The following is a 25581-nucleotide window of genomic DNA, read 5'->3' on the forward strand; positions in this document are numbered from 1 at the left end:
AGAACTGCAAGGCTGATCTGACATCTGTGTCTGGTGCTCTAAGAACTTAAAAAAGGTTTGCCTAGTTCAGAAAAAGAAAGTTTGACAATCTTTCTGTAATGACTTTGAGACAATATTTCTGGTAGTAAGTTGCTGCATGCTCGTGTAGAAAAAGTCTTTACCAAATAGAGAAACTGAAGTTGGGAAAAACTGAGGCTGGAACAAACCACACATTCTGAAACAGTTGTGGTGATAAAATGTTGGATCACTGAAGCTGAGCATGTGGTGAATTGAAGAAGCTCTAGACTTGATGTGAGGGTCATTTGATGAAATTTCATAGCAATATGGTACAGAACCTCAGACTTAATGGCTATAATGAAATCTACTGGCCTTAAAAATATGAAACTTTATATTTATTGTTGTAATTTCTAGCTAGTGAAATGAAGATGTCAGGTGTTTAGAGGGTAAAGTATTATTATCATTGTTTTTATATTATTATTGTCTCTTTTAGATTTTTCCAAGTCATCAGTGACAGCTGCCATATTGACACAGTGGTAAATTTAATGTAGCTTATTTTGGCATATATAGATATTATTTAGTTCAGGATTGCTATTGTGAAGTCTGGAAGGGCATACCATGATTTTCTTGTAATAATGTCATCATTTCACTGGCCATCACCTCTGACCAGCTGCCTACAATAGCCAGAGATTCATCCTCCCCACCCAAGTGTAATTTAAATTTTTTTCCTACTGGTTGTTTTATGTTTTAAAGGCTGAGAACAATAGCATGTGCCCTTTCCCCAGATCTGCTCAAATTGGTGCCTGTTATCACTGCATTTTTGTATTTTTGGTTGGAAAAGAAGTGGGCTGAGGTGTGCATCACTGTGGAGAGCACAGGACATAGGGGTGTGCTTGTGCCAGCTCTGCACCGGTACCAGTCTGACCCTGGGGTGGCACGTGCTGCTCTGGGATAGCTGCTGCTGTCCCCTCTGGGGACATTGCTGAGCTGCAGTCAGCTGGGAATATCTCCAGAAGCTTTTAGTGCACCTGCCCCTTAGACTGTTGCTTTCAGACGTTGTGTGCAAAAATCTCATTTTTAAAACATGCAGATGACCTCCTGCCTGAATTTCACCTGCTTTTTATGGTGGATCTAATTGCACACCTAAAGCTATGAATTTTTGGAAATGTTGCTGTAAATTTTTTTTTGCACAGGTATACATTTATGGATCTGATCATAAGATGATTTTTTGCTCTGCAATAGGCAGTGGAGTCTTGAAATCGGAATGACTGAGAATCAAGAAGAGTGATTCCTCAAGATATATTGCGTCCTCATTTTAGTTTTTTTGATCTTAAGTATGCCCAGTAGCAGAAAGATAATGGATTTTCCTAGGGGGAAAAAACCAAACATCCCCAATTTTATTATATATATTTTAAAACAATAATGTAAAGTATGTAATATGTAAGCCTTACCAAATATTGTTTATTATGTGTAATCACAAAAATGTTTAAAATATATTTAAAATATTATTCATTCAATACTTATTCCAGATATTAAAAAACTTTCAGGTACTGAAGTGAAAGATTTTTCAAGCCGAACTAATTTAATCTGGTTTTTAAAGTGTTTCTTGTAATATCATTCTAATTTATTCCATGATTCCACTACTGTTCACTGTAGACCACTTAACAGTGCATTCATCTTGTAATTGTTGCTGTCACTTCTATACCATTTCTGTGAATTAGGAAAAAAATCTTGCATGACTAATTTTTAGTCAACCGTCCCCAGGCTCTTGCAGGGCCCTCAAGGACTGCTCAGCCTTTCAGAGAAGGTGGAGAAAGAGGTGGTGACCCTCGCTGTGCTGCCATCTGTGGAATTTCCAGTCTCCCATCCCTCCACTGGAGAAAGCCTTCTTGCAAAGATGGAAAATCACTGACTAGGATTAACAACATCAGGATTTAAAAATGAATGATTTTGTGAATAAACTTTCTAAATATTGATATGAGACAGACTGCTACATATGTCCAAAGACACACAGTAAAGATGTGTGTTTTCTTGAGTGACACCCGCACAGCTGTGTGTGAGGGTGTTTTATTGCACAGCATCTGGAATCTGCGTGACCCCTGTGTCCTATGGGCATCACCTATGCAGTCTTCATCCCTCTGTGTATAGGAGACATAATTCAGCCTGTCTCTATTACCAGCTGCTCCTCCAGGTCCTGCTGTCCTGCTTTTTCTTGCAGTTCCTTCTGTTGTAACCCTCTGGGCAGGTGTCTCCTGTGAGCAATTGAGCAATAAAGCCTCAGCCTGTTGTTGATAAGATATCTCTGACAAATGAAGCCCCTGAAAGACAAAGACTGTTTTCATTCTGTTTGCCATCTTACCCTGTTTGAAAGAGTGTTGGAGTAAGTACAGGGCTATCATCAGTTTGTGATACAAATCAGGCTGATCCCGATGGGCAACAAGTGGGTTAAGCTGAGTGCTCTGGAGATGCTATTTCAATAGGGAAAGATAAACACCTATACAGACTGTGGCGGTCAGAGGGAGAGTCCAGCTTTCCTAAACATCTTAATGTGGAGCAATTTGGGCTTCTGAAACAAAGGCAGTATTTAAATAAGTAAAGTATTCTAAGCTCCTCCAAACTAGAGTGATATGTGGTTAAGGTTAAAACATTGGCTGGGGATAATTTTTATCTGCTAAGCTTCCAGCTGTGTTACAGTATGAATTTTTCTGCTGCTTGGAAAGTGTGTAAGATGTGCCAAAGAGAAGTAGGCAAGTGTAGGAAGTTAATGTTATGGAAAAACCTAGAAATTTTCTGTTAGTGAATTTAAGGTACTTTTTTTTTATCTGTTTACAGCACCAGACACACATCTGATAGTACCTGAATTGAGGATTAAATTAACTTCTTGGCATTTTTTTGAATTAGGGAGTATATAAAGGCCATTTAATAGGAATGCTTCATTTGATGAGCAGAACATAGTCCATTCTGCAGATCCTGTTAGGATTGTGCATCTTTGTGATATTAAGAAGAGACTCTGTTGTTCTTTGCTGCTGTGTAATTTTTATTTATTTGAAACTATGTCAAGTGCCTCACTATTCTTTCCTCTCCTTTAAATTAACTGTGGATAATGGAGGATTTATGCTGAACTTACAGATCATAAAATAGTTTAAGGAAATATTTTTCCAAGATGAGTGGAAGTAAGATAAGCTATCTTGGTTTCCTGTGCCTTATAAAATGATTATTAATTTTGCCACTGGGTGGTTCTCCTTCAGCATTTGGGTTCAGTTGTTCTGGTTTGTGGTTGTGCCATTCTTTTCCAGCATGGCTAAATGCATTGCTGGAACAAATCTGGAGCGGGGGAGAGCTAATGTACAAAGAAGTAACTCTCCATTTGTGCAAATAATTTGCAGTGGCAATTTCATAAAATTGAATAAAGTAGCCAAACAGGACGATATATGCTAGAAGATGGAATTACCAACTGGAAAACAAAAAAGTTATTACAACAGATGAGCAGGCCAGAACAAAGGAGCTGGTGATGTAGCAGCTCTCAGTTGGGTGCAAATGAAAAAAACACCCAGACAATCAAAAAATACAAATAGAAAAGCTGGCAAGAAAATACCTTCTGGTGCTTCAAAATATGCTCTTTGATTTCACTGAGCAGGTAAAAATGTTCTCAATATTTTCTGAAAAATATGAATTTACATGTAGTGCAGAAAGACTTTTCTGAAGGAGCACAGTCATATTTATTTGCAGTTACTAGAGACAGAGAGAATTTGACTGTTCTACGTTTCTACAGGATATATGTTTTTCTTTCCTGACAAATGCAGCATTCATGGCTGCTCTCTGTGGTGTATCTGTCTAGTGGTTGTTATTAGACATGTTCATCCCTGCTGTCCTGTGTTGCTGCAGTTCTCTTCCTGGTACAGGTGGATGTATTCAAGGTGCAGGAGGAGATGGCAGAAGAGAATCCTGCGCACAGGTGGGAGTGTGGATGTGGGCACACCCACATGCTGGCACTGGCCAGAAGCTCTGTGTGACAACCCACGCCCAGCTGCTGCTCTCACTGCCCTGGAGTGACCTCAAGGTCAAAATCTCTTGTGCTGCACAGCCCCTTCCAGTGGGCTGGGGGTCCCCTGCGTCAGGCTGGGCATCATTTCTGCAGCACCTGTGCTGGGCAGGCTTCTTCAGCCGACAGAGCAACTTATTTGCCCCTGAGCTGAGGGGCTGTTTCTGTTTGAGCAGTCTGAGAGCAGTGACAGGTTCCTGGCTGCGTGACAACCCCCTGCAACACGTGTTGTGTGGTGGGAAGAGCATGTGACGGTGATCTGCGTGTTAGCTGGTGAGGACATACCTGTGCTTGACTGCAGTTTGGACACTGGCCAAATACCAAATGTGTGTCCTCCTGTTTTTCAGGCTGTCTGCTTTTATAAATAATAATTTTTGGGGAAGCAGACATAGGGATGGGAAGATGCATGTAGTTCAGTAATTACTTTGATCTGGTATGACAGATTTTGTTGGTTTTTTTTCCCTAGGAATTTTGTTTTCTTAGCATTGTGGGGCTGTCAAGAAACATTTTCTGCTACGTGTGTGTTTCCACACAGAATATATATGTGTTCATGTACACAGTAGTAAATTTGAAAACTGTTATTACCATTCAGGAAAGAGATCTTGTGTCTATTGTGGGTATTTCTCAAAAACCACTGTTTGAAAGCTTGGTGACAGTAAGAAACGACAAATAAATCTTAGGGATTTTTAGGAAAGGAATGAAGAACAAATCAATCTCATTTTTCAAGTGTACTTCTGTATCTCAGTTTCTGTGTGCAGATCTGATGATCCTGTCTCTTAAAGGTCGCAGTAAAACTGATAAAATCTAGAAGAAGGACAAGAAGGATGGTTAAAGGTGTGGAGCTGCCTGTACAGGAGGAGAAATGCAATAGATTGGGATTGCTGCATGAAAAGATATATTAGTATAATAGTAGAATGCAAAAGTATGAATGGGAGACAAATAAGAGAAGGGAGTGAGAATTATCTGCATATTGTAATATGGGATCTGAGGGGTGTCCAACAAAAATAGAGGTTTTAAAATAAACCATTTTTCATGGAAAGCAGAGTTAAATTGCAGAGCTTGCTGCCACACAGTACAAAGGACAGAAAATTATACAGGACTTAAAATTCAAGAATTTTCATTAAAAAAATAATCTTTTGTAGGCTACATTCAATCCAAAGAGTGGATTGGAAGCTAGCTCTAACTCAGGCTAGTTCTGTTAAGCTGCTGGAACTGCTGTCAGTGTACAGGCTGGAGGGTCACACACTACATGCTCTGCTTCATGTTGTTAATTCACTAAGGGAAGGAAAAGGGAAGGTAGTATTGGGATAGGTGGTTTCTTATTCCCCTTTAGTGATTGTGACTTTTTGGTAGTGCAGGTCTCTGTGTTTTTAGCTGTAAGACCTAAGAGGCAGATATTGTTTTTATTTTTCTAATTTAAAAAAAGTAAATGTGGCGCCATTTAGCCATGATGTTTCCTCTGTGTCAAAGAGAGATTAGCAGGTTTTGTTGGAATTAGTTTAGTTTCTTTGTAATTGTTGACTGTGCCATTGTTTCTCTTGGATGTTTGTAGCTGGATTGTGGCTGAGCGCACAGCCTACAAAGAATAAATCAATTATTAGGGGTCACAGAAGAGCATTATGCAAGTCAGTTGACTTGAAAATGTACATGTACGTGCAAACATACATATATAAATATTTTAATACAAAGTCCTGTTTTTATTCCAGTCTAGTGTCTCTTATTCCAGCTCTGAATAGTAGACCTGTCTCCACTGATGTAAGATAAATTGAGTCTGAATTTGTGCTCTGTGTTCTCAGAGGTTCCAAAGTGGTGAGGGCATTTATGACAGTACAGCAAAGATAATGCAAACAGAAGAGTGTTTTGTCAGGGGTAAGTGAATACTTTTGTGCAAGCTAGTATGTGGTAGATCAAACAGAGCAGAATCAGCACTGCAAATGCTGAGGCTCCTCTTCAAAAGAGCACTTGATGCTGTAGCAAGGCTCTCTATCCATTATTTGCTTGTTATTTTATCCAGTAGTGTACGTGAACCCAGCAATTTTAATTGATGCTTGTGGAATCTGTAAATGAAAACTCTGACCATGATTTTGCTTTCTGCTCTTTGGTTCAGAAAAGACTTTTTTAAAAAAAAAATTTCTTTTAAGTTTAGTCTTAAAAGTGCAGTTTAAGTAGTTAGTGCTCTTCACTAGTCTATTGGGGTAGAATACCAAGGTATGTGACGTGCATATGTCTGCACGTGTTTAACTGAACTACAACAAGTTTTCAAAATTGAAAATTTGGTACAGCCATGATCCACATGAGATATAAGATAAAGCTTCCTCTAAAACCAGTAACAGCCCTGTAAATATTCATGGTGGTGTAATGAATCATTCAACTTGTTAAAAGGGTTATCCGTACATCCTGAAATTTTGTTTCCATTTAAATGTCTTATGAGGACAAAGAAATGAGTCATAAGGATTCTGCTGCTGACAATAAGCAGCACATGGTAATTTCTTGCATCTCAGACATGAGAAGGAACCTTCATTTCCACTTCTAAGTAGTAAATCCTGGGTGATTTGCATAAAGGAAATTTGTACTGGAGTGAATAACATCCCCTTTCTTCTCAGCCATATAATGGGGTGAAGACCTTGTTGAAAAGTTCTGTACAAGATTTTGAAGTATTTTTGAGGAATTTTTAGCTCATGTGTTTAGCCTGTGAATTGTAGAGCAAGAGTAACCTCAGACTAGATCCAACTCAACACTGAATCATTCCTTTTTTGTGGTATCATTTCCTCAGGAAATGGTGTAGGCTTCTAGGGTGGGTTCTGCATCCCTGTTGAATCTTGAATTCAATCATATTTTGCAACATATTTTGATGGAGGAAACCACTGTAGTATAACAATGTGCATCAGAAATGTGTGGGACTTACCCAGAACGTCAGACCTTCTGCCCTACTTTGCATTTGTGAGATGTGCCACTTATGAGCTGCTCAGTGCACTGTAGCACAGAAAAACCTTCTGTGTGACTTCAAAATGACCTAGCTCATGTACCAGCAACTCGTGTAGCTGTGAGCTGCACAGTGTAGACAAAATGTAAAGTCTATTTGTAGGTTATGTTGGTTTGGTTTTCATGTCTTTCCAGAGACAGCAAGATTTGGTACTACTAAGTCTTGAGAAAACCAGGGATAGCTATATAATCAGCTCACTGTTTTTTTGGTTTTGTTTATTATCTCTTCAAGGGACTGGAATGAGATGTATGAGATGTTTTGCTGCAACACTGCAAGTGCAATTTCATTAAAATAGGACAGTTACAATACTTTTCAGATCCAATGAGACAGCTTGTGGCTTTTGCTGAAGCCGCAACATGATTTCCCAAAGCAATACCCAATTAAACATGGGGTTATAAGACAATGTGATCTTCACCAAAGGTGGAAACACTTGCTCTTAGGTATACTTTTTTTTTCAGAATGTTCAGACAAAACTATTATAGGTCAATGTGTTACTGTATGGAAAAATCACACTCTAGCAAATGCTCGCAGAAGCCAGTGGAATATCTAAGCTGTTCTGGAGAGAATGGAGGTGAGAAGCTGTTGTAATTCAAGAGCAGTGTTGAGGTAGGTAAGCACTAATGGGTTAGCACAGGAAAAATGTACAAGTTCTGTACTAGAAATAGCATTTAAATGTTCTCATCCCTATCTGGATTCGGGAAGAACACTTGCATGTGGGTGACATCCAGGCTAGGGAAGGCAGTAACTCAGTGACTGCAACAGGAGTAGGTCAGTGGGTGCTGAAACTCCCTGCTGAGACTGGCAAAAGTGTGCTCAGGGGAAAGTAAGGAATTTCACAGCTGTATTGGGGTTTATGGAAGAAAGTGCCAAAGTGTCACTGCAGAGAGATCAATGGGAATGTGTTAGGAATGTCATGGTTTTCCTTTTTCCTTTCTGGTGACTGTGTTTTGTGAAGATACGTGTGATACATACTTAAGTATTCACAGGGAAGTGAAAGCTGATTAAAGATGTGGAGAAGAGCAGAGACTTGGAGCTATTAAAAAAAAATCATAATTGGAGGAGGGGAAATGGTGATGCAAAGAGAGAGCAAGAGGGACTTGATTTCAACTCATAGGAGGCAGCATCAAGGCTTAAAACCAGCAAGAACTTTGTGAAATCAGAGTTAATGTATTGGGTGCTTAGAATCTTAGTAGGATTTTTAAATTTCTCTTTTTTTTGTAAGGATTAGACTCTATACAGATAATTAGAAAATGCACAAGTATACTTGATAGGATTAAAAAATTATAAAGAATGTAAATCCTCATGCTTCAACACAAAAGCCAATGAATATGACAATATTATGAAGAATATTCTTTTATAGGAATTTGGTTTTGTGTATGTGTGCAAAAGATTTTAAAAGCTTTAGAGAGATTGGTGTAGTGTCAGTGACAGATTTGGAAAATACACTGGCCTAGACAAGCCAAGCTAGCTAATATGGTAGATTCAATATTGTATTTACCTTCAGTGAAGGTGTTGCTTACACAAGCACAACATTGAACTCTAACAGAGGAACAATTGGGGATAACAAGTCTTCACAAAATGGCCCAAAAATTTAGTCTCAAAAAACCTTCACCCTTAGCCTTTCAATGGAACTGTAACAGATAGTTGCAAACCTATATAGTATCACGCTTTGTAGTAGAAGAGAGCTGATCCTGGACTGCACAAGGACAGTTATTTACTTTATAAATAGTTTATAGGAATTCAGATTTCTGGTCATTTACTTTTTATAGCATCTGCCCTGTTTTGACTTTGGTAGCCAAAAATAATTTAACATAAGATTCTGCTGTGCAGGGCCTGAAATGAAATGACAAGTACTTATTTCTCTTCATGCTGCTAACCACTCCACCAGAATGCACTTGCATGCTTCATGCAAGTACTTCAGGAAGAACACAAATAAAAGAAATAAGCAAATGACTACACAAATGAAATTAGACCTTGCTATAATTTATTTATCTGTATAAATTATCCATGTGACTCCTTGCCTTCTGTCAAATGTGCAGAGATTAGAAATTGAGTTTCCCGGCTAAATCCAATGGACCCTGAAAATAAAAGTTTAGTCTCTCCTGATTTGTGTAAGTGGTATAAAGCCTTGTGCTTCTTGTGGCACTCACTCCACTCTAAACAAACACTGGCACTTCACTTCTTGGTGAAGGAGAGAGCCTATCACTCTTGGTTAGGGCTTCTGGGTGGAGGAAGCTGGGGATTGTATTCGACAGATTCAGTCTCCCTCCAAGCTGGCACGTACCCAAGGTGTGCAGGAGAGCTTTATGCTGGAGGCTTTGTACGACTTGCCCTTGAGAGGTCAAACTTTTCATAGCAAAGAACTGAAGCAAGAAGTTGCCAGCTGATGCTCACCCCAAGTGGAGCTTACAGAGACCAATCAGTTGCCAGATTGTTTTGGCTTTCAGACCCTTGGGAAATGTGACTGTCCTGTGGGGTAAAGTTGCACATGGGTTTAGGAAGTGTCAGGTGAGGGTATTGGTTATTTAACGGCAGATGACAGTCAGTGTGGGTCAGAACCCAAGGGCTCAACCTGAGTCAAGAGGGAAGTGGGGAAGGCAGGAATGGGAGATGGTGGTGGTGAGAGGAGTGGCTGGTGTGTTGAACTTCACTGGTTTTCAATTTGTATTAAAAAAAAAGCATTTTTGTTTCCTTCCCCCCCAACTATTTAGACTGTAAAATTTAAAAAATAAAAGGCTGAATTGAAATGTCAAGGTTAAATTGTTTGACCTTTGTTTAAAATAGTTTAATATGTTCTTCATATGAAACTTCATGTGGCTGATATTTTTCCCTTGTAGAGTTTTATATTTAAATGACTTCAGCAAGGGTCAGTGGACAAGAGACTTGCCACTTCAAAATACCTGCCTTTTTGCATCATATTTGCAAAAATGCAAATCATATCATATTGCAAAAATGCATATCATATCATATTCTAGTGCATCAGCACATTGTGGGGTAAAGAGATGTTTTAGCTCCGTGTCTCATTGGACTCTGTGTGCACCCAGGTCCCTGATTAGGAGTGTGTGTTGGCTCCTGGGCCTTGGTGCAGTTCAGCTGGTTGGATTCTGAACATCTTGTGCTGAATATTAGAAAGGGTATATTCACAAAATGTGGAAATTGTTTTCCAGTTAATGCAAACCATAGATAGGTGCCTTGAGAACACTGGTAGAAAATACTGCCTTTCTTTTCATTATGCATTTCTATGTGTTCTAAAATTAGTCTACAAATTGAACATTACCTATTACCTATTCTGTAGTCTTTCTGACAGTTTAGCTGATGTATTTGGTCATTGCTCACAAAAATATTTTTGTTCAGTTTTGATGTTCAAAGACACTGAAGTCCTGTGAGTTACCTGATTAGCTGCAGTCAGTGCAGTTAATCAAATGTATCATTAAACTGGGTAAAAATGATAGAAACTTCTGCCTTTTAGAACCCCCTTTTCCTAGCATAAGCAAGTGTACAGTGCAGTCTCCTGCATGCACAGAGGACCAAGGAAATTGGGGAAGTCGTAAGTGAGATGTTGCCTTTTGTTACAGTGAACAGAAATGTCTTTTACACTGGAAAGGGACTTGGAGTGGATGTGAGAAAAAATGTTTCTCTCTAACTGCCTGGGTTCTGTGTGGTGGAGGCCTAAATGTACAGAGCAATGACTGTCCTGCTCAGCAGGGTCTGACCCTGCAGCTCGCTTTAACACCTTGCTGCGCTTTGCTGTAGCTCAGGGAACAGAGGAAGCAATTTGTCCTTGTAGTGGATGCTGCCCTTGGCCTCCAGGGTGTCCAGTCTGTGTCTGGTATGTGCAGCCACCTGCGCTAGGAAAGGGCTGTGAGGAAAAAGTATTTGATATATGCCTTTGTTACACCTAGATGTAATTGTGTAAAGTGTACAAGAAGGAACCAGACTTCCCCCATACTTTAACCCTGCTTCAGTCTTGGGCTTCATTAACACCTTCTGTTGGTACTGTGGCCAAGGATAACACATTGTGCCTTGGGCTCCACAGCTAAGGAAACCTGTCATTGTAGTAAAAAAAACCCCATCACTTTTCTCTTGTAGAACTGAGAAATGGCTGTCAGTCTAAATATATATATAAAAATAAGAGTGGTCTCCATGGAGTTTCTGAGACTAGTAAATGTGCAAGGTCGTTGTCTGCCAGACAGACAGTCTCAAGATGTAGATTTGGACTACATCAAAATATTCTCACCATGTGAAAATGAAGAGCCTCTGTGACAAAAGCCCCCTGGAGAAATCAGCTGACACGTCTATCCAGGACATAGTTTTCCTGGTTGCACAAAATAGTTTCAGCGTGTGAGGAAATAAATCAATCAGATTTCATAGTAGTTTGTTTCTGAGATGAATTGGGTCCAAAATGCAAGTGGTTCATAGTATTGCATGCATAATTAATGCTATAGAAAACACTCAAGAGCTGTGTAGAACTCACCTTAGGTGATGTAGGGAGGGGCAAGGTGGTTTCTATGTCTATGGTATTTATTTAGACAGAGATCCTTGAATGAAAAACTGTCTTCTGACCTAATGCTCATGAAACTGGATCTTTGGGAAATGGTTGTTTGAAGAAAACTGGGAAGTTTGGAGACCTAACAGTAACCATTGAGTCTGCAGAACCAGGCTACAGTGTTAGGGCTCTCAGAGGCTGTACCTTCATGATGTGTCTAAGGATTTAACCTCAGAAGGCAATGCCTCATTTCTGGAGGGATTTGGGGAACTTTAAAAGCCCACAGTGTCAACTGTGCAGGTTATTATCAGACAAGGGGGTAATGTACTGCCAGGCCTGGGTAGTGATTCCCTGCAGCCCCATACCTTATAGTCAGGTTGCATTAAGAAAACAATTCAGTGATTATGAGAAAAGAATAGATGATGTGAAGAATGTGACAATTTAGCTGGTGTTTATAGCATATGTTCTGGATGAGACAGTGATTTTATAAAGATGTCGTGCAGTAAAAAGAGAAGAAATCAGAGTATAAGAGTTACACAATGATGACTGAAGAAAGCCCACCTCAGCCCTGCAGGGAATGCCATGGTTCTTGTCAGGATGTCCAGGCTCTCAAGCTGACACTGTGCTGTCTGTGGCATCCTGCTGTAACTTGATTTTTATCAGTCTAGGATTTGAGTGTTTCTCACAGTAAAATCTCCTAATGCCTGGGACAGTGCGAGGATTGCAAGAAGGCTCTAGACATTGTGGTTTTCTAACATTTGAATTTTTTTAACTTGGCTTATGTCTTAAGCATACAACCATAATACATAGTCTCAGAAAATCTGTATGATTCAATAACGAATGCCTTTAGTGGCAAGATGGTGACCTATGAATAAACAAACAAAAATTCCTCATTTGTACTGGTACTTCTTATTAAAAAATCACTTTTCTAGTAAGTCACATAATTTTTTTAGCTGGTAAAAAAAATTATATTTGAAAGCAGAAACCTTCTCCAACCTACTCCTTCTCCTTCTGTATTTGAGCTGCATCTTTTCCTTTCCTTAAACCAGTCTTTCTGTGTGCCCAGCTTGAAATTAGGCACTAGCTTCTTCGTTACCAGGTTTATCTTGTTAGTTTAAACATTTTTCTTCCATCTGTGTTTTAACTCTCTGCACCTAGCACTGGTTATTGGTGTGACAAAGCCCTGTAGAAACAGATTCAGAAAGGTGCAATATTGAATTCCTTACTTGTCCCCATGTGATACTGCTTTAGTAACTGTCTGTTCCTCTGACCACAGTGCAGTAGCTCTCTTGGTCTTTCAAATGCAGTGGTAAGAGGGCAGGGACAAAATTACTTTGGTTTTAGTCTGTGACTAAAGAAAGCTACCTGGAGGTGTTACATAATGAGATTATATGAATGCAAACATAAAACACAACAGCCAGTTAAGTGTCGTTAGCAATAATGCCTAAGTAGAACCTAATAAGCAGTGTAATACGATGTTGCTGTATAGATCGTGCCACAGGGCTTGAGTTACCCTGTATTACCTGTCCACTCTGACAATATGTATATTGTATATCTATAATGTAGTTACTGAAATCAGCTGTAGGTGAAGGAATTGTACAACAGCTGAATGTAGAGGTTTTAAGTGAAGCAATAACTTCCTGTGGAATGTGAGGTGTTTTAAAAGCAGATCTTCTCTATGTGGCTTCCTCTACTAATTCAGTCTGAATTAGTGTTTCCTGTAGAGTGACTTTCATGAGGAGAGAAACCTTAGGTGCAACTTGTAAGTAGGTCGATTTTTAAACAATTTTTAACAATATAATATTAAAGAAATATCCTGCATTTCTGCTGGTTTGACGTAAGCCTGGTTATCCCTAGAGACAGAGGCTCACATAGTTAAAAAAAGGGGGGGTCTAGTTGAAAATGGGAACAACTTCCAAGAGGTCAAGTCTCATTTGAACATCAAAACAAGAGGCCTGGTCTTGCAGCAGTCTTTGGTAAGGAAGTGTGTAAACGTTGAGACTTTTTGAAAATCTGTCCTCAGGTTCACAGTGGAAACTACCAGGTGTTAAACACATTTGAACAGCTGGCTAATTTAATGTATTCAGAAGAGAACTCCTGACAATTTGTGAATTTTGGTGTTTTCCCCTGATTTGTCTCATGCAGAGCTGAAGGGGAGAGACAAATTCAGAGTAATACTCCAATAATTTAAAGTAGCTTTAGTAGGTGTTAAAAAAGTTTTGTGTGGTGTCTGAAGTTGTTCAGTGGCAACTGCTAAAAGGAAAACTGGAGAATGCAGATTTGCAGTGTTTTAATGCTACCCAGTTTATAGCACTGGATGGCCATAGGGGATTTGAGATCTGCAAGCAAAGTGGTTTTTATATCACGAATACTAGTGCTGAGTGAGGACAGGAACCTTTCCTTAGTAATGAGCAAAAATAATTTTGGCATTTGTTATGTCTTTCATGAGTGAGGAAAGGAGAAAGTGTTCCTTTTAAAGCTGATTTTAGAAAATGACATAGCAGCTTTAGACTGTTGCTAGGCTTGGGATATTTGCATAATCTTTGAATGCAGTTGTAAGTATGTGATACATTGCAGAGATCTTTCAATAGATCAACCCCTAAAGCTTGTCGATAAATATGTGCTATAAATACGTACTGAGTCACAACTAGATTCATAAACACTACAAGTCTTTCAGCAGTTGGCATAAATAAATGAATGCTGTTTAGATAAGTGGGCTCCTTCACCACGGCTGTGCTTCCCTGGCTGTGTGATGATTTCTGGTGTCTCCTCTGCCTTATGTAATATTGCTGTCCCCTTTGCTGGTAGAAGTAACAGCTGTGGGAGGGGGAAAATCATAGAAGGGACAATAAGGATAAGTTTTAGAGCTGTGCATTTCTGGAGCTGCTTGTTTGGAGTATAGAACTTGCTGTCTGTGCATGAGACAATGGTAGCCTTTGTGAACTCACCTTTAGACTCAGAACATTTTGCTTCTGGTAGCACAGCAGCCCTGATAGCATTTTGCGTGCCCCAGAGTCTTCCTTAAAGTCTGAGGATGTAAAGTGCCTCTTTGGAGTGATGTTTGGGGTTATTTGACTTGGTTGTCTTCAAGTAGACGCTTTAGTGTGCACAATGGCAGATTGGAAAGGAGATCGTGCGTCAGTGTTTTGGTTTGCTTAAAATGTGTGTGTGAGTGGGAGTGTGCAGAGAGTGGCACGTGCTCCTGACGTGCTGGGGAAACAAGAGGAATCTTCTGTAGGTAGTGCAGAAGCAGTGTTGAGGAGGCTTAGGCTGATGCTCATCCCTCCTGCTTTCAGCTTAAGGTGTGATGCAAAGGGGAAGAGTTTAAGCCTGCCCCCAGATGGAAGTTTCTCTTGGCCCTGCTTGTGCATAGTAATCTTTAGATAGGCAAGCAGGGCTGTGTTCCTCGCTTGTCAATGCTGCTCCGAATCCAAGTGTGTTCCTCGGTACCAAAGAATGGGAGGTTTTATCAGCTTATCTGGAATAGCTGCTTTGACTGCTTTTTGTGGATGGCAGAAGAGCTTTTCCCTTTTGTGTGTGCTCAGACTGAGCCTGAGCCACACTGACATTAAAATAACACTCAGAGTGTACAAGTAAAATAGTCCCAAAGGAGGCGACAAAGTCAGGCATCCCTGCAGAATGCTAACGAGGGCGTAAAAAATACTTCTATGTCATTGATTTGTCATGAAAGGCAGGTGAAAAAAGGGTGAGAAAGTGCAGCTCATTCTGTGTTGAAGGGCAAAAGAAAACATAATTATTGAAGAACTTGCAAAGAACAGAGATCAAATATGCAGTGTTCAGAAAAGCAGTTATGTCCCGTGAATAATTGAGATGGTTTGCAGTTAATTCTACCTCAGAACTAGTGTTGAAGGGGAAAAAGAAAAAAAAAAAAAAAGCAGAGCTGATTCAATTCCACTTAGTGCCTTAAAATAGTATTGATGCCATTGTGATTAATGTCTAGTTCTGTAGAACCATGCACTATTCAAAATTACCAGAAATGCTTATTCACATTTTTAATCATGCCAAACTACAATTCCAAGGTAAAGTCTCCACTAATGGAGTTATATTTTGTTGAGAAAACAGAAATACAGTTACATTGCAGAATTTCTGTATTATCGAATTTCTTTAGCTGCTCTAAGAATCTTTATATTATTAATTGAGAAAACTAGAAAAGGTTTTAATTCTGGGATATTGCACATCCTTAACCACGCACAGTGCTAAATTGCTTTAAAAAAATTAAGTACTTTTAATACCTACATTATGCAGTCTTTTCTTCTAGATCCACCCAACTGCAAAACCAATAGCAAAAATGAACTCTAAAGCAGTTAGAAGGCTGTTTGTGCTCTCAGAGACTCTTACCCTCTTAGGAGGAGCTAGAGAGCAGTACCAGAGCTGTCTTTTGGAAATGCAAGGCCATCTCTTATCTCTCACTAGTGCTCTCAATTGATGCACTTTCATCAGTGGAGTGTGCTTTTTGCTGATTTCATGGCAGTAGCTTTACCACAAAAAATGCAGTGTGTTCAGTGAAGATTAACCCAAAAACCTTACTTGGAAAACAACTGGTGCATTTGTTGACCACTTGATGGCATCACTCAATTGTGCAGAGACTAAACTGCATTGTCAATAGAGCAGTGGTTACTTGTGCTTGGTGTTTTATTTTGACCATCAAAGAGTGAAGTGAGTTATTAATACACTCCCATAAGATAAATGAAAGCTACAACTCTAGTTTTGATTATTGTTTTTATTCTCTGTTGTGTATTACTTATCATTTTGGAATAATTTCTTTGTCTGCATAAATGCAAACAGAAGAATAGGCTAGACTGCTCCTCTTCGTGCTCCTGGTTAATTTTTTAAGGATGGCAGTTAGTGGTTCAGTGGGTTGGTACTGACACAAAGAATGTTGTCCTGCACAAAAATGACTTTTTGGTTTGTCTTTCCAGTGATACTGCTTTAAATCTCCAATTGTTGCAGTTAATGTGAATGCTAGGGAAAGGATTTATTCCATTTTGGTATTCATAGTAGGTCCTATAAAATGAAAGCATTTTGCAGCCTTGGTACCAAAAGTTGTCTGTGTCTGTGCCAGCCAACAATGAGAGTGTACTGAAAATGCCAAACCAAGTGGGTAATGAAGCAAACAAGGCACAGTGGCAATTATTTAGGTGTAAAGGACACTTCTGGTAATGCCAGGGGAGCTCTGAGAGTTTATACATGCTGAGAATTGGCCCACAAGACATCAGGTTGTAAAATGTAGAGTTGAAAGGAAACTGAAGATCTAAAACCTGCTTCTCTTGAGCAGCTGATGTCACTGAGCAGTGATGAGGCCCCTGTTAGTGCCCGGAGGAATGGAGCCAGCTGCTGATCCCAGCATCTTATTCTCTTATTCCTCCTCCTTAAATAATGGAAAAGCAATGAAAAAGACTGCCCAAAAATTGGGGATGACCTTTAGAAACAATTTTTCCAAGTTTCGTTTTGTAAACACTTCAAAATCTTCATGCTTTCCTTGTTTTTGAGATGTTTTTCAGATGCTGCTTTGTCAGAGGTATTTCTGACACAGTGATTATTTGAACCCTTATGCACACATGCTAATGCATTAAAGTAGTGGTACACCCCTGTCATGCCTTCCTCAGATTCAGAAGAGGAGGAGGGAGGGAATATTTATTGTTCTCAAATGTTTTATCCAAAAAATGGATAGTTGAGGTACTTTTGGGTTTTGGTTGGTTTTAGTTTTTGTTTGTTTTATTTCCCCTTCTTTTTTTTTTTTTTTCCCTCAAACCACAGAAGACAAATTGTAAATTTTCTTTCTTTTTCTGGGATACATTTTGTTTTGATAATGGAATAGGAAATAATCATCTTCAGTACATATAAGATGATGCAGCAATAAAAGTGCTACATAAAAGGCTTTTGCTGTCTATCCATGTTATCTTTTCTCTGTATTATCAGTCATAATGTGACAAGTAACTATAGCTTTGTGTAGATTTCATAATAAAACTAATAAATTCTTTATTATTTGTAGAAACATAGTGTAAGTATAGAATATAAAGGTAAGTAAATATCTACAGAAATGAAACAAAGAAAAACATGTTTATTGCTGAGTATCCAAAGGAAGAACAACTGAATAGCATGTCATTAAGTGCAAATGATGTAAATTCATTATGAATTGCCTTTCTCAGTTAAGAAAAGAAGCTGAAGAGTAAAAACATTGTAAAATGTGAAGCAAGAAATAAATTACTCTTCAGGAAACCCCATTTAGTGAAGCATGAGATTCAGTGAGTGCCTAGATAACTAATTTTAATGGTGTTCTTAATACACGAATAATAGGAGTGAATCTTTGTATAAATCAATATTTTAATAGAAGCATTCTCAGTGATATAGATGAGATTATTCTATTTGTTTTTTCTGCCTGAACAGCTGGTTTTGCACAAAAGTATTAAATTGTAAAGGCTTTTTGAGGCCTGAAGAGGAGTAAAATGTAGATCTCTAATAGTCTTTTGCCATTTTTTTGGTGACTGAATTAGCTGTGGGTCTGTGCCCTAACTTTGTGGAAGTTTCTAATGTACTACAGCAGAAACATTCAAGTTTTGCTTAGATAAGTGTGAAAACACTTCTGTTGTTTGTGTTACTTTGGCTTTATCTGGAAGAATTGTATCATCTTTCCTCTTGAGTTTGAAATACTGCTTGGTGGATGCAGTCTTTCTCCTTGCATCATTGTCTTTTCTATCTCATTTCAGTGATCCAACAAACCTCCCAGAAGGACTTTTTCCATTTAATTTGAGAATACCTCTGTGGGCGAGCTTCCAACAGACCTTACATCTTGATTCAAGACACACTTTTCCAAATTGATACATTTTTATCTCCTAACTCTTGGTTGTTCTAGTCTTCCACCCAAAAATTTCACATGTGTTTCTCTTATCTCTTAATTGGCTAATGAACCAGACTGCTAATTAAATTTTATACCTCAAAATAATAGAATAGTTCATTTGTATATAGCACATGACATTCTGCATCTGCTTGCTAGTTCAGTTGGTAGATCTGCTAACTATGCACTTTCAGCAGATATTTCAGGCTTTGATAATCTCATGGAATATCAGGATTTAGGTTCCCAAAAAGCAGGGCTTTTTCCCCAGAATCTACTGTATTCTCCAGACTTTGTTTTAATGACAATTTTTTTTCCTACTGGTTTTCAAAGGTAAATAATGTGAAAAATTTGTTTTCTCTCAGATTGACTGAGGCAGTAATACTGAAGCAAGCATGAAGTCCCTCGTCTCAGCAGGAAGGTGGCTTTCAAACCTAATCACAGACACTTAAGTGCCAACTTAGTTAATCACTTCATTGCAGGGTAATACAGCATGTCTGAAGTTATCTTCCTTCCCTTGAAAAGCTTTCCAAGCAGAAAGGCAACAGCCTCTCGATTTTCAGACAGTGATTTTTTCCAAATGCAAGTTATTTGTGATTAGGATGATTCTCCATTTGCAGTGAAGAGTTCCTTAAGGGTTAGTCGAACTGAAAGAAGGAAAAAAAAAATCAGCTAAAATCATGAAGAGGATTTATTAAATATGAGAGGGTGTCCAGAGTGAGTAGGATGGTGGTGCCCAGAGGTGAGAGACAGAAAGACATCGAAGTTTGAAGAGGCAGTGTGAATGCCAGTAGGTGGATATATTGTTAGAGCTGAAATTACACTGGCAGCTGCTCTATGGATAAGGGAGGAGACAAAGGAACAAGTTTCTACCATTTTCTGATAATAGGAAACCACTGAAATGGAGACTGAGACATGGTCATGTTGTCACATTTCCAGGAGCAAGATAACAGTTCCTCTTGGAGTATTTTAATCCCCAGTGGTCTGGGGAGAGAGGGATTTAATTACAGAGATCTGAGATAAAGCTCTTAATGCAAATATCCCCATGAAGATGGTGCCAAATCAGGACTTTGCCATCTGTACCTGTCTTCAGAATTAGGAAGTACAGGAAGCAGTGGTAGAAATGCAAAACCTGAAGGATGATTGCAGCAAAGTAGAAGTCTTGCATTGTCTCATGTGCCATGAGGAGTCCCAGTGATGAGAATGGTCGTGTGGATAAGGCAAAGTTAAAATTAATAGCTTCTGTTTCAGGCTTAAGTGTGGTCTCAATGGAATGTATTTGGAGTTAGAGACGTGGGTCACATGATATATACAAAACATGAGTTTCATATATATTTTTATGATGTGAGAGTAAAATTAGAGGCCATAGATGGAGGAGAAAACAGTGTCTTGTAAAACACTGTGATGGATATTACAATTCAAGATGTAAAATATTAAGCAGAAGTGTAAAGGGACTCTCTGAAAACACACTTCAAAAGAATAGGTTAGGAGAGGTACTTCACCAAGACAATTACAAATAGGATTAAGCAATAATTTGGGAAACTTCAATGAAATCCAAGAATAAGCTTGAGAGATGGTCTGTTGCTGGAGGCCAACTCTGAACAAGCACCATGACATGATTTAATTGGCTCAAATAAATTAATTGAAGTTTTATTCTTTAGGTATGATCATGTTTTCATCATGTTAGACTGCACGTTTCTTACTGTATGGTTTGTATGTTTTTGGTATCTTCTTAAAATGAAGTTTCATAGAGATAAAGTAATTCTCAGTGCAGTAAATTAGTATCTTAAATAATAGCAGTCAGATCTGGGGGCAGGATTACCAGAACTTTTCTGTCTTCTCATCTTTGGAACAAACACTTTAAAAGTCTTATTTCTTAAAACCTATCTGATTAAAGATACCTGCAACATAAATAAACATAGAAATATTTTAGTTATAAGAATATTAAATGTATACTACCATAATCATAGTTATATAGTTAGATAATAGTTTTCAAATATAGTAGTTGAAAATCACTGAAGTTCTCAAGGTGTTTTGATTCCCCCTTCCTTTATGTAGTTTGATGTGGACCAAAGCATTACAAATCAAATTTATTCAGCTCTTAAGAAAATCAAGGTCAGGATTAAGAAATTGTAATGCAAAAATCACAGGTTCTTTTGAATGCTTATGAAAGTGCAACTTTCATAGTCAGAATTAGCCATTTATTCAGTCATATAGTCAAGGATATTTGGCTGTTGCTTCAAATCCATACCTATTGTGAAGTTAAACAGAAAATTGCATCTCTTTTTGAATGTTAGTCTTCTGTGCAAGAAACTGTAGGAATGTGGGGGGAATCCTAAAAAAAAAAAAAAAAGTGGTCCACCAGAGTTTTCTCCCAAGTTTGTATAGTCCTTGAATATTTCTTGATAAGGAATTTTGAGATGCCCTAAGACCTAATAAGTTTTTTAATGGAGTCTCTTATGTTGTTTTTCCCCATTGTGTTACTCATGTAAAAAGTAATACTTTCCTTCTTTATGTGCTCAAAGCTTATTCTCACCATTCAGTGCAATAACTGTGGAGAGGTTGAACTACTTGGAATCCATTGTATTTTTGTATAATGAAAGTCTTCTATTAGAAATGACATGTTCTGTTTCACATTCTGTAATTTGACTAAAGAAAGAAATTCAGAAAACATGGAACCTTTTTTTCTTTTTCCCTGTAGTCATTCCAGTTATTATTGCATGCTACCTCAAAACAGAGAGGCAGGAGGAGCACACACTTACTAAGCAGCATATGCTTTCAGCAGAACATGATCAATTGACAAATATGTCAGAATGTGGAAGCCTATTGACTCATTCTTCAATCTGACCCATGGACACAAACTTCAAAACACTGGGAAAATGCCTCACCTGAAATGGTCTTTACTGAGATATTTCAGTTGTGTTTGGTGGGCTGTGCTGGCAGATAAGGGGGCCCATTTGCCATGATCTGTTGCCTCTCTGGTCTTTCTGCTGCTAATAAGCAGTGGCTTTTGATTAGTGTCAGCCACTGAATGAAGGTTTTTCTTGTTATACAACTAGTGATCAGCTCTAAATTGCACAAATAAGTGACTCTCTGAATGCAGCCTCCCATTAAAAAGGGCTTTGTTTTTTGTCTCCTTCTGTCTGGTTTGCAAGTAAATTGTTCCTGCTACAGCCCCGTGTGGCTTGCTGCTCTCACCCTTGGTGACAGCAAAGCTTGCTGGCTGGTGATCTCTGCAGGGGTTTTTATGGCTCAGCTTTGCTGTTCTCTCCCTCTGTTCTCACTTCTCTGTTCCCTCCCCTACTGTGACTAAATAAATTACCTGTATGACATGTTCGGTTTTCTCTGGCAAAAAGCCTGGGAAATCAAATCTGTTCCCGAACCTGGGTCTCCCATTTGGCAAATATAATGCTTCCCTGCTGTTAAATCAGGTCAGCTCTCAGGAAAAGCAAAGAACAATTTCATATAACTATAATCAACACAGAGTAAATTTAGATAATGCAGCTGACATATGTTTATTGTAAAGACCATCAAGGAAATAATTTTAAAAGCTCTTCATCTTTGTTGCATCAGGATACATGTTGAACATTCTGTGCACAGAGAGGATCAAACATTTTCTTTCTGTTATCCCCCATCAAAGTGAAATATATCTATTTTCTGTCTGGTCTAAGAAGATTTTTGGTGGAGCAGTTTGTTGGTTGTGTGAGAAAGAGCTATGCATTTAATTATGGAGGCTTTATGTAATGAATATTAATTGATACTTAACTGTTAATTACTATTAATTATTCATAACCTACTTCCTTTGACTTTCTGGCCTCTGAAAGTGGAGATATACTTAAAAGTGTTTGGAGGAAGATAAAGAAGTGACTTTAGTAGATTGTGTTCTTTTCTGCCTCTCCAGTGGAGATGAGGCAGCAGGTCAGTGGCAGTGTGGCTGCAGGTCACCTGCTGCCACCAGCCCTGACGCGGTGCTGCCAGTCCCACAGCCTGTGTGCTCTCCTTGTGGGGGGAAGCACCAGCATGGGCAGCCTCCCCTCTTCAGCTAGAAGCTGAATTTCCTGCTCAGCTCTCTGTGTGTCCCATGGGGCTCTGAATTGCACCCCAGAGACTCTTCGTTTGTGCACCGTTAATGAGCTCGTGCAGACTGCACAGGGCTGTGGAGCATCTCCAGTCCTCTCCTGTCTGGCTTGGCTGTGCTGGGGGAGCAGAGCAAGGCTTTCCTGTGGGCAGGTGCTTGCTGGGGTCTGAAAAGCTGCTGAGCCCCTGAGCTTGCCCCCAGCCCTCTTCAGAGGTGAAGCAGGTGCTTCCTAGTGCCTCTGGAGGACCCACAGGGTTGGTGCCAGCCTAACCTATGAGGGTCTCCTGTGCTGAGCTCCCAGGGCTAACTTTGCTGCCACTTGTTCACTGGAGTGAGTAAAAAGTGGCATCACTGGCTGCCTTACGGTCTTACATAGTCTTCTCACCACTACTGACTGAAAATGCCCTGGCTGGAAATACTCTCTAACTGCAGCTGGGTATCAGGTTGCGTTAGCTGGAGAAGTCCTGAGATGAACACGCCATGTGGGGTACCCTGAGCAGCAGAGCAGACTGCCCAGGCCTCTCCACGGTCTGTGTTTCAAACTCAGCATGAGAATAATGCTTTGTTCTCAAAAACAGATGGGGTCAAATGTATATGCTGTGTTTTTAAATGATACGTGCTTTTCCAGATCTTTTTAAGGACAGCTACTGTGTTGATAATAATTGTTTAGTCATTCATGAGTTGTCTTGGTTCTAAAGAATGCCTTTGTTTCTTCATTGCTCTGAGATACACAGTGAATGTTTTTTATCGGTTTTAAAAATCCTTCAAAACTCTGCTGTATGAGAATAGATTCCTTGGAATGGAAATTGCTCTTTATTGTCTGAAATCTTCATCCAATGTACCCAGCAAGGATTAAGGGGTTAAAGCAATGAAGTGAGTTTAAAAAAAAAAAAAAAGGAAATTCAGTTCCTGCATGCACCAGGATGGCCTGAAGCAAGGGCCATAATCTCCATCCACATCAGCTGCTGTCTCAAGGACTGACAGTGGTTACGTTATCTGTCCTCAACTTTGGCATATTGGCACAGATTGCAGATACCGTCTCCTACTGTAAAGGCACAGGACCTAACTCTGAAAGGCTTCAGCTGATAGTGTAATATAAATAATTTCAGCCCTGTGTTGACGGCAAGGGCAAAACCTTCCTCTCTTAGCATCTAGGTTGGCCAAAGGAATTGCTGAGCTCGTTCAAACCCTGCTTTACGTCTTGTCTTCTCCAGCCTGCGACCTGATGACCCTGGGGATCTTAGCCCTGGTGACGTCGACGGGCTGCGCGTCGGCCAACGCGCTGCAGTCGCTGACGGACGCCATGCACATCCCGCACCTGTTCGTGCAGCGCAGCACGGGCGGCTCCCCGCGCACGGCCTGCCAGCTCAACCCCAGCCTGGAGGACGAGGAGTACACCCTGGCCGCGCGCCCGCCCGTGCGCCTCAACGATGTCATGCTCAAGCTGGTCACCGAGCTGCGCTGGCAGAAGTTCATCGTCTTCTACGACAGCGATTATGGTAAGGGAAGGACGGCGTTTCAGACACCGCTACCTTCATTTCTTCTTAACTGGCAGGTGGGGAGGGAAATGTAAAGGGAAGGGTGGAATACGACATGCTGGGTTTTTCACTGAAAAAGGAAGAAAGTGTTTCAAGCGGGTGCAGGTCTTTGTCTTGAAGGAAAGGATGCTGTGAAGACTAGTTCTCACACAAGGAGCAAAGTTGCTTAGCAACATCTACCCAGACAGACAAAGTTTGAATCATCTCACACTTCGTCAGTAAAATATTAATCAAGTGTTGACACTGATCAGCAGGGGTCACAGGTGTGCAAGGAAGTTCAGCATGGTCTCTACCTGTTCCAGAAAACGCTTTCTATCAAAGCTGAGTACCGTTCTCATTAAAAATTAATTTTCACAATAACTATTGCTTTTTACACACTTCTTCAAACTGTTCTGTATCTGGACTAAATTTGACTGTGATATTCTTGGCATTAACCTGAAAAGTAGTTAGCGTTTTCATAAATCTTATGCATTTCCTTCAGCAAAATTCTGAGTTTGAGCTGAAACTTGAGGAAAAGGAGTCTCTGCCCAGATACCTAATGATAGGTGTAAAGAATAATAAAACCCCAAATATATCATTGTGCCAGGCTCTCAGAGGGAACTGTGTATAGTTTTTTTATCCCCCCCTCCCCTGCTCAACTGATATGAACACTGTTCCATATGTTTAACTTGTGGTATATTCAGCACTCCTGACTTAGGATATAGGATCTGTAATGGGGAAAATAAATTTTCTGTGGTATGTTTTACAACCCTGCTAACACGTTTGCTTTAAAATGTAATGCATAATCTTTTGACGTGCTGGTTTACCATGAACAGAATATAAAAAAAGGAAACTGAAGGTTAAATCACAGTAGGAAAAATAATCTTATGTATGTTTACGCATACAGTTTAGATTTTATACATCTTCCACCATTGCAAAATAAATCTTTATTTGCATTCTCCCTATGTACTATCAGATTTTCAGTGGCAAGTCAGAGACAAATAGCATCTTTGATTTTGAAGTTTGGTTAGTCCTGGTTTAAAATCCCCAAAACCCAACAAGCGAACAAAGGGAAAAACAACAATCCTGAGTTTGAAAGAGTTTTGAAAGTCTTGGGTGCAGATTTCTCTTCACAGTTGCTAGACAGTTATTTGCTGTTTCTTGAACAGGAACACTGAAGATGATGAGGATGGTTTTAGGTAGGAAATTGACTGAGACTATAACATCCTTTTAGCAACACAGAATTGTTTTAAGCATGAGAAGACTTTCATGATGCTTGTAGAGCTAAGCTGTAGACTCAAAAATCTAGTAACCCAGCAAATAAACTGTCCTGTAATTACTGTCCTCTGTAATGCTTGAACAGTAAATGCTTTGAAAGCAGAAGTCACAAGATACATGGTAGGTGTTCTTTTGGTGGCCTTGTGGTAGTGATAGGGCTGCTCTTTAGCAGGGGTTTGGGATTAAAGCGTCAACATTACTCTAACAGTGCTTTCAAGAATGAAGGGGAAAAAAATAATCTTATTAGGATGTCTTAGAAGCACCCCAGACGCTCGATGTGAAAACTGTTATTGTTTCTTTTCCCTACTAGCCAACCTGCTTACTGAGCGATGGTATCCCTTATTCTA

At 39.4% G+C, this 25581-nt stretch overlaps 1 protein-coding gene across 12 annotated transcripts in view; it reads left to right on the plus strand.

Moving 5' to 3' along the window:
- GRID1 (glutamate ionotropic receptor delta type subunit 1) overlaps nucleotides 1-25581 on the plus strand; it is a 493727-nt gene that overhangs the window by 177982 nt on the left and 290164 nt on the right. For all 12 annotated transcript variants that reach the window (XR_015290161.1, XR_015290159.1, XR_015290160.1 and 9 more), the window contains one exon: nucleotides 23654-23938. Coding sequence is in view for 8 of the 12 variants with exons in the window: in XM_086900896.1 (XP_086757022.1) it covers nucleotides 23654-23938 (285 nt within the window). In the remaining 4 variants the exon portion in view is untranslated. The remainder of the gene's footprint in view (nucleotides 1-23653; nucleotides 23939-25581) is intronic.

This window comes from Cyanistes caeruleus, chromosome 8, assembly GCF_971803275.1.
Source record: "Cyanistes caeruleus chromosome 8, bCyaCae1.hap1.1, whole genome shotgun sequence".
Lineage (NCBI taxonomy): Eukaryota > Metazoa > Chordata > Aves > Passeriformes > Paridae > Cyanistes > Cyanistes caeruleus.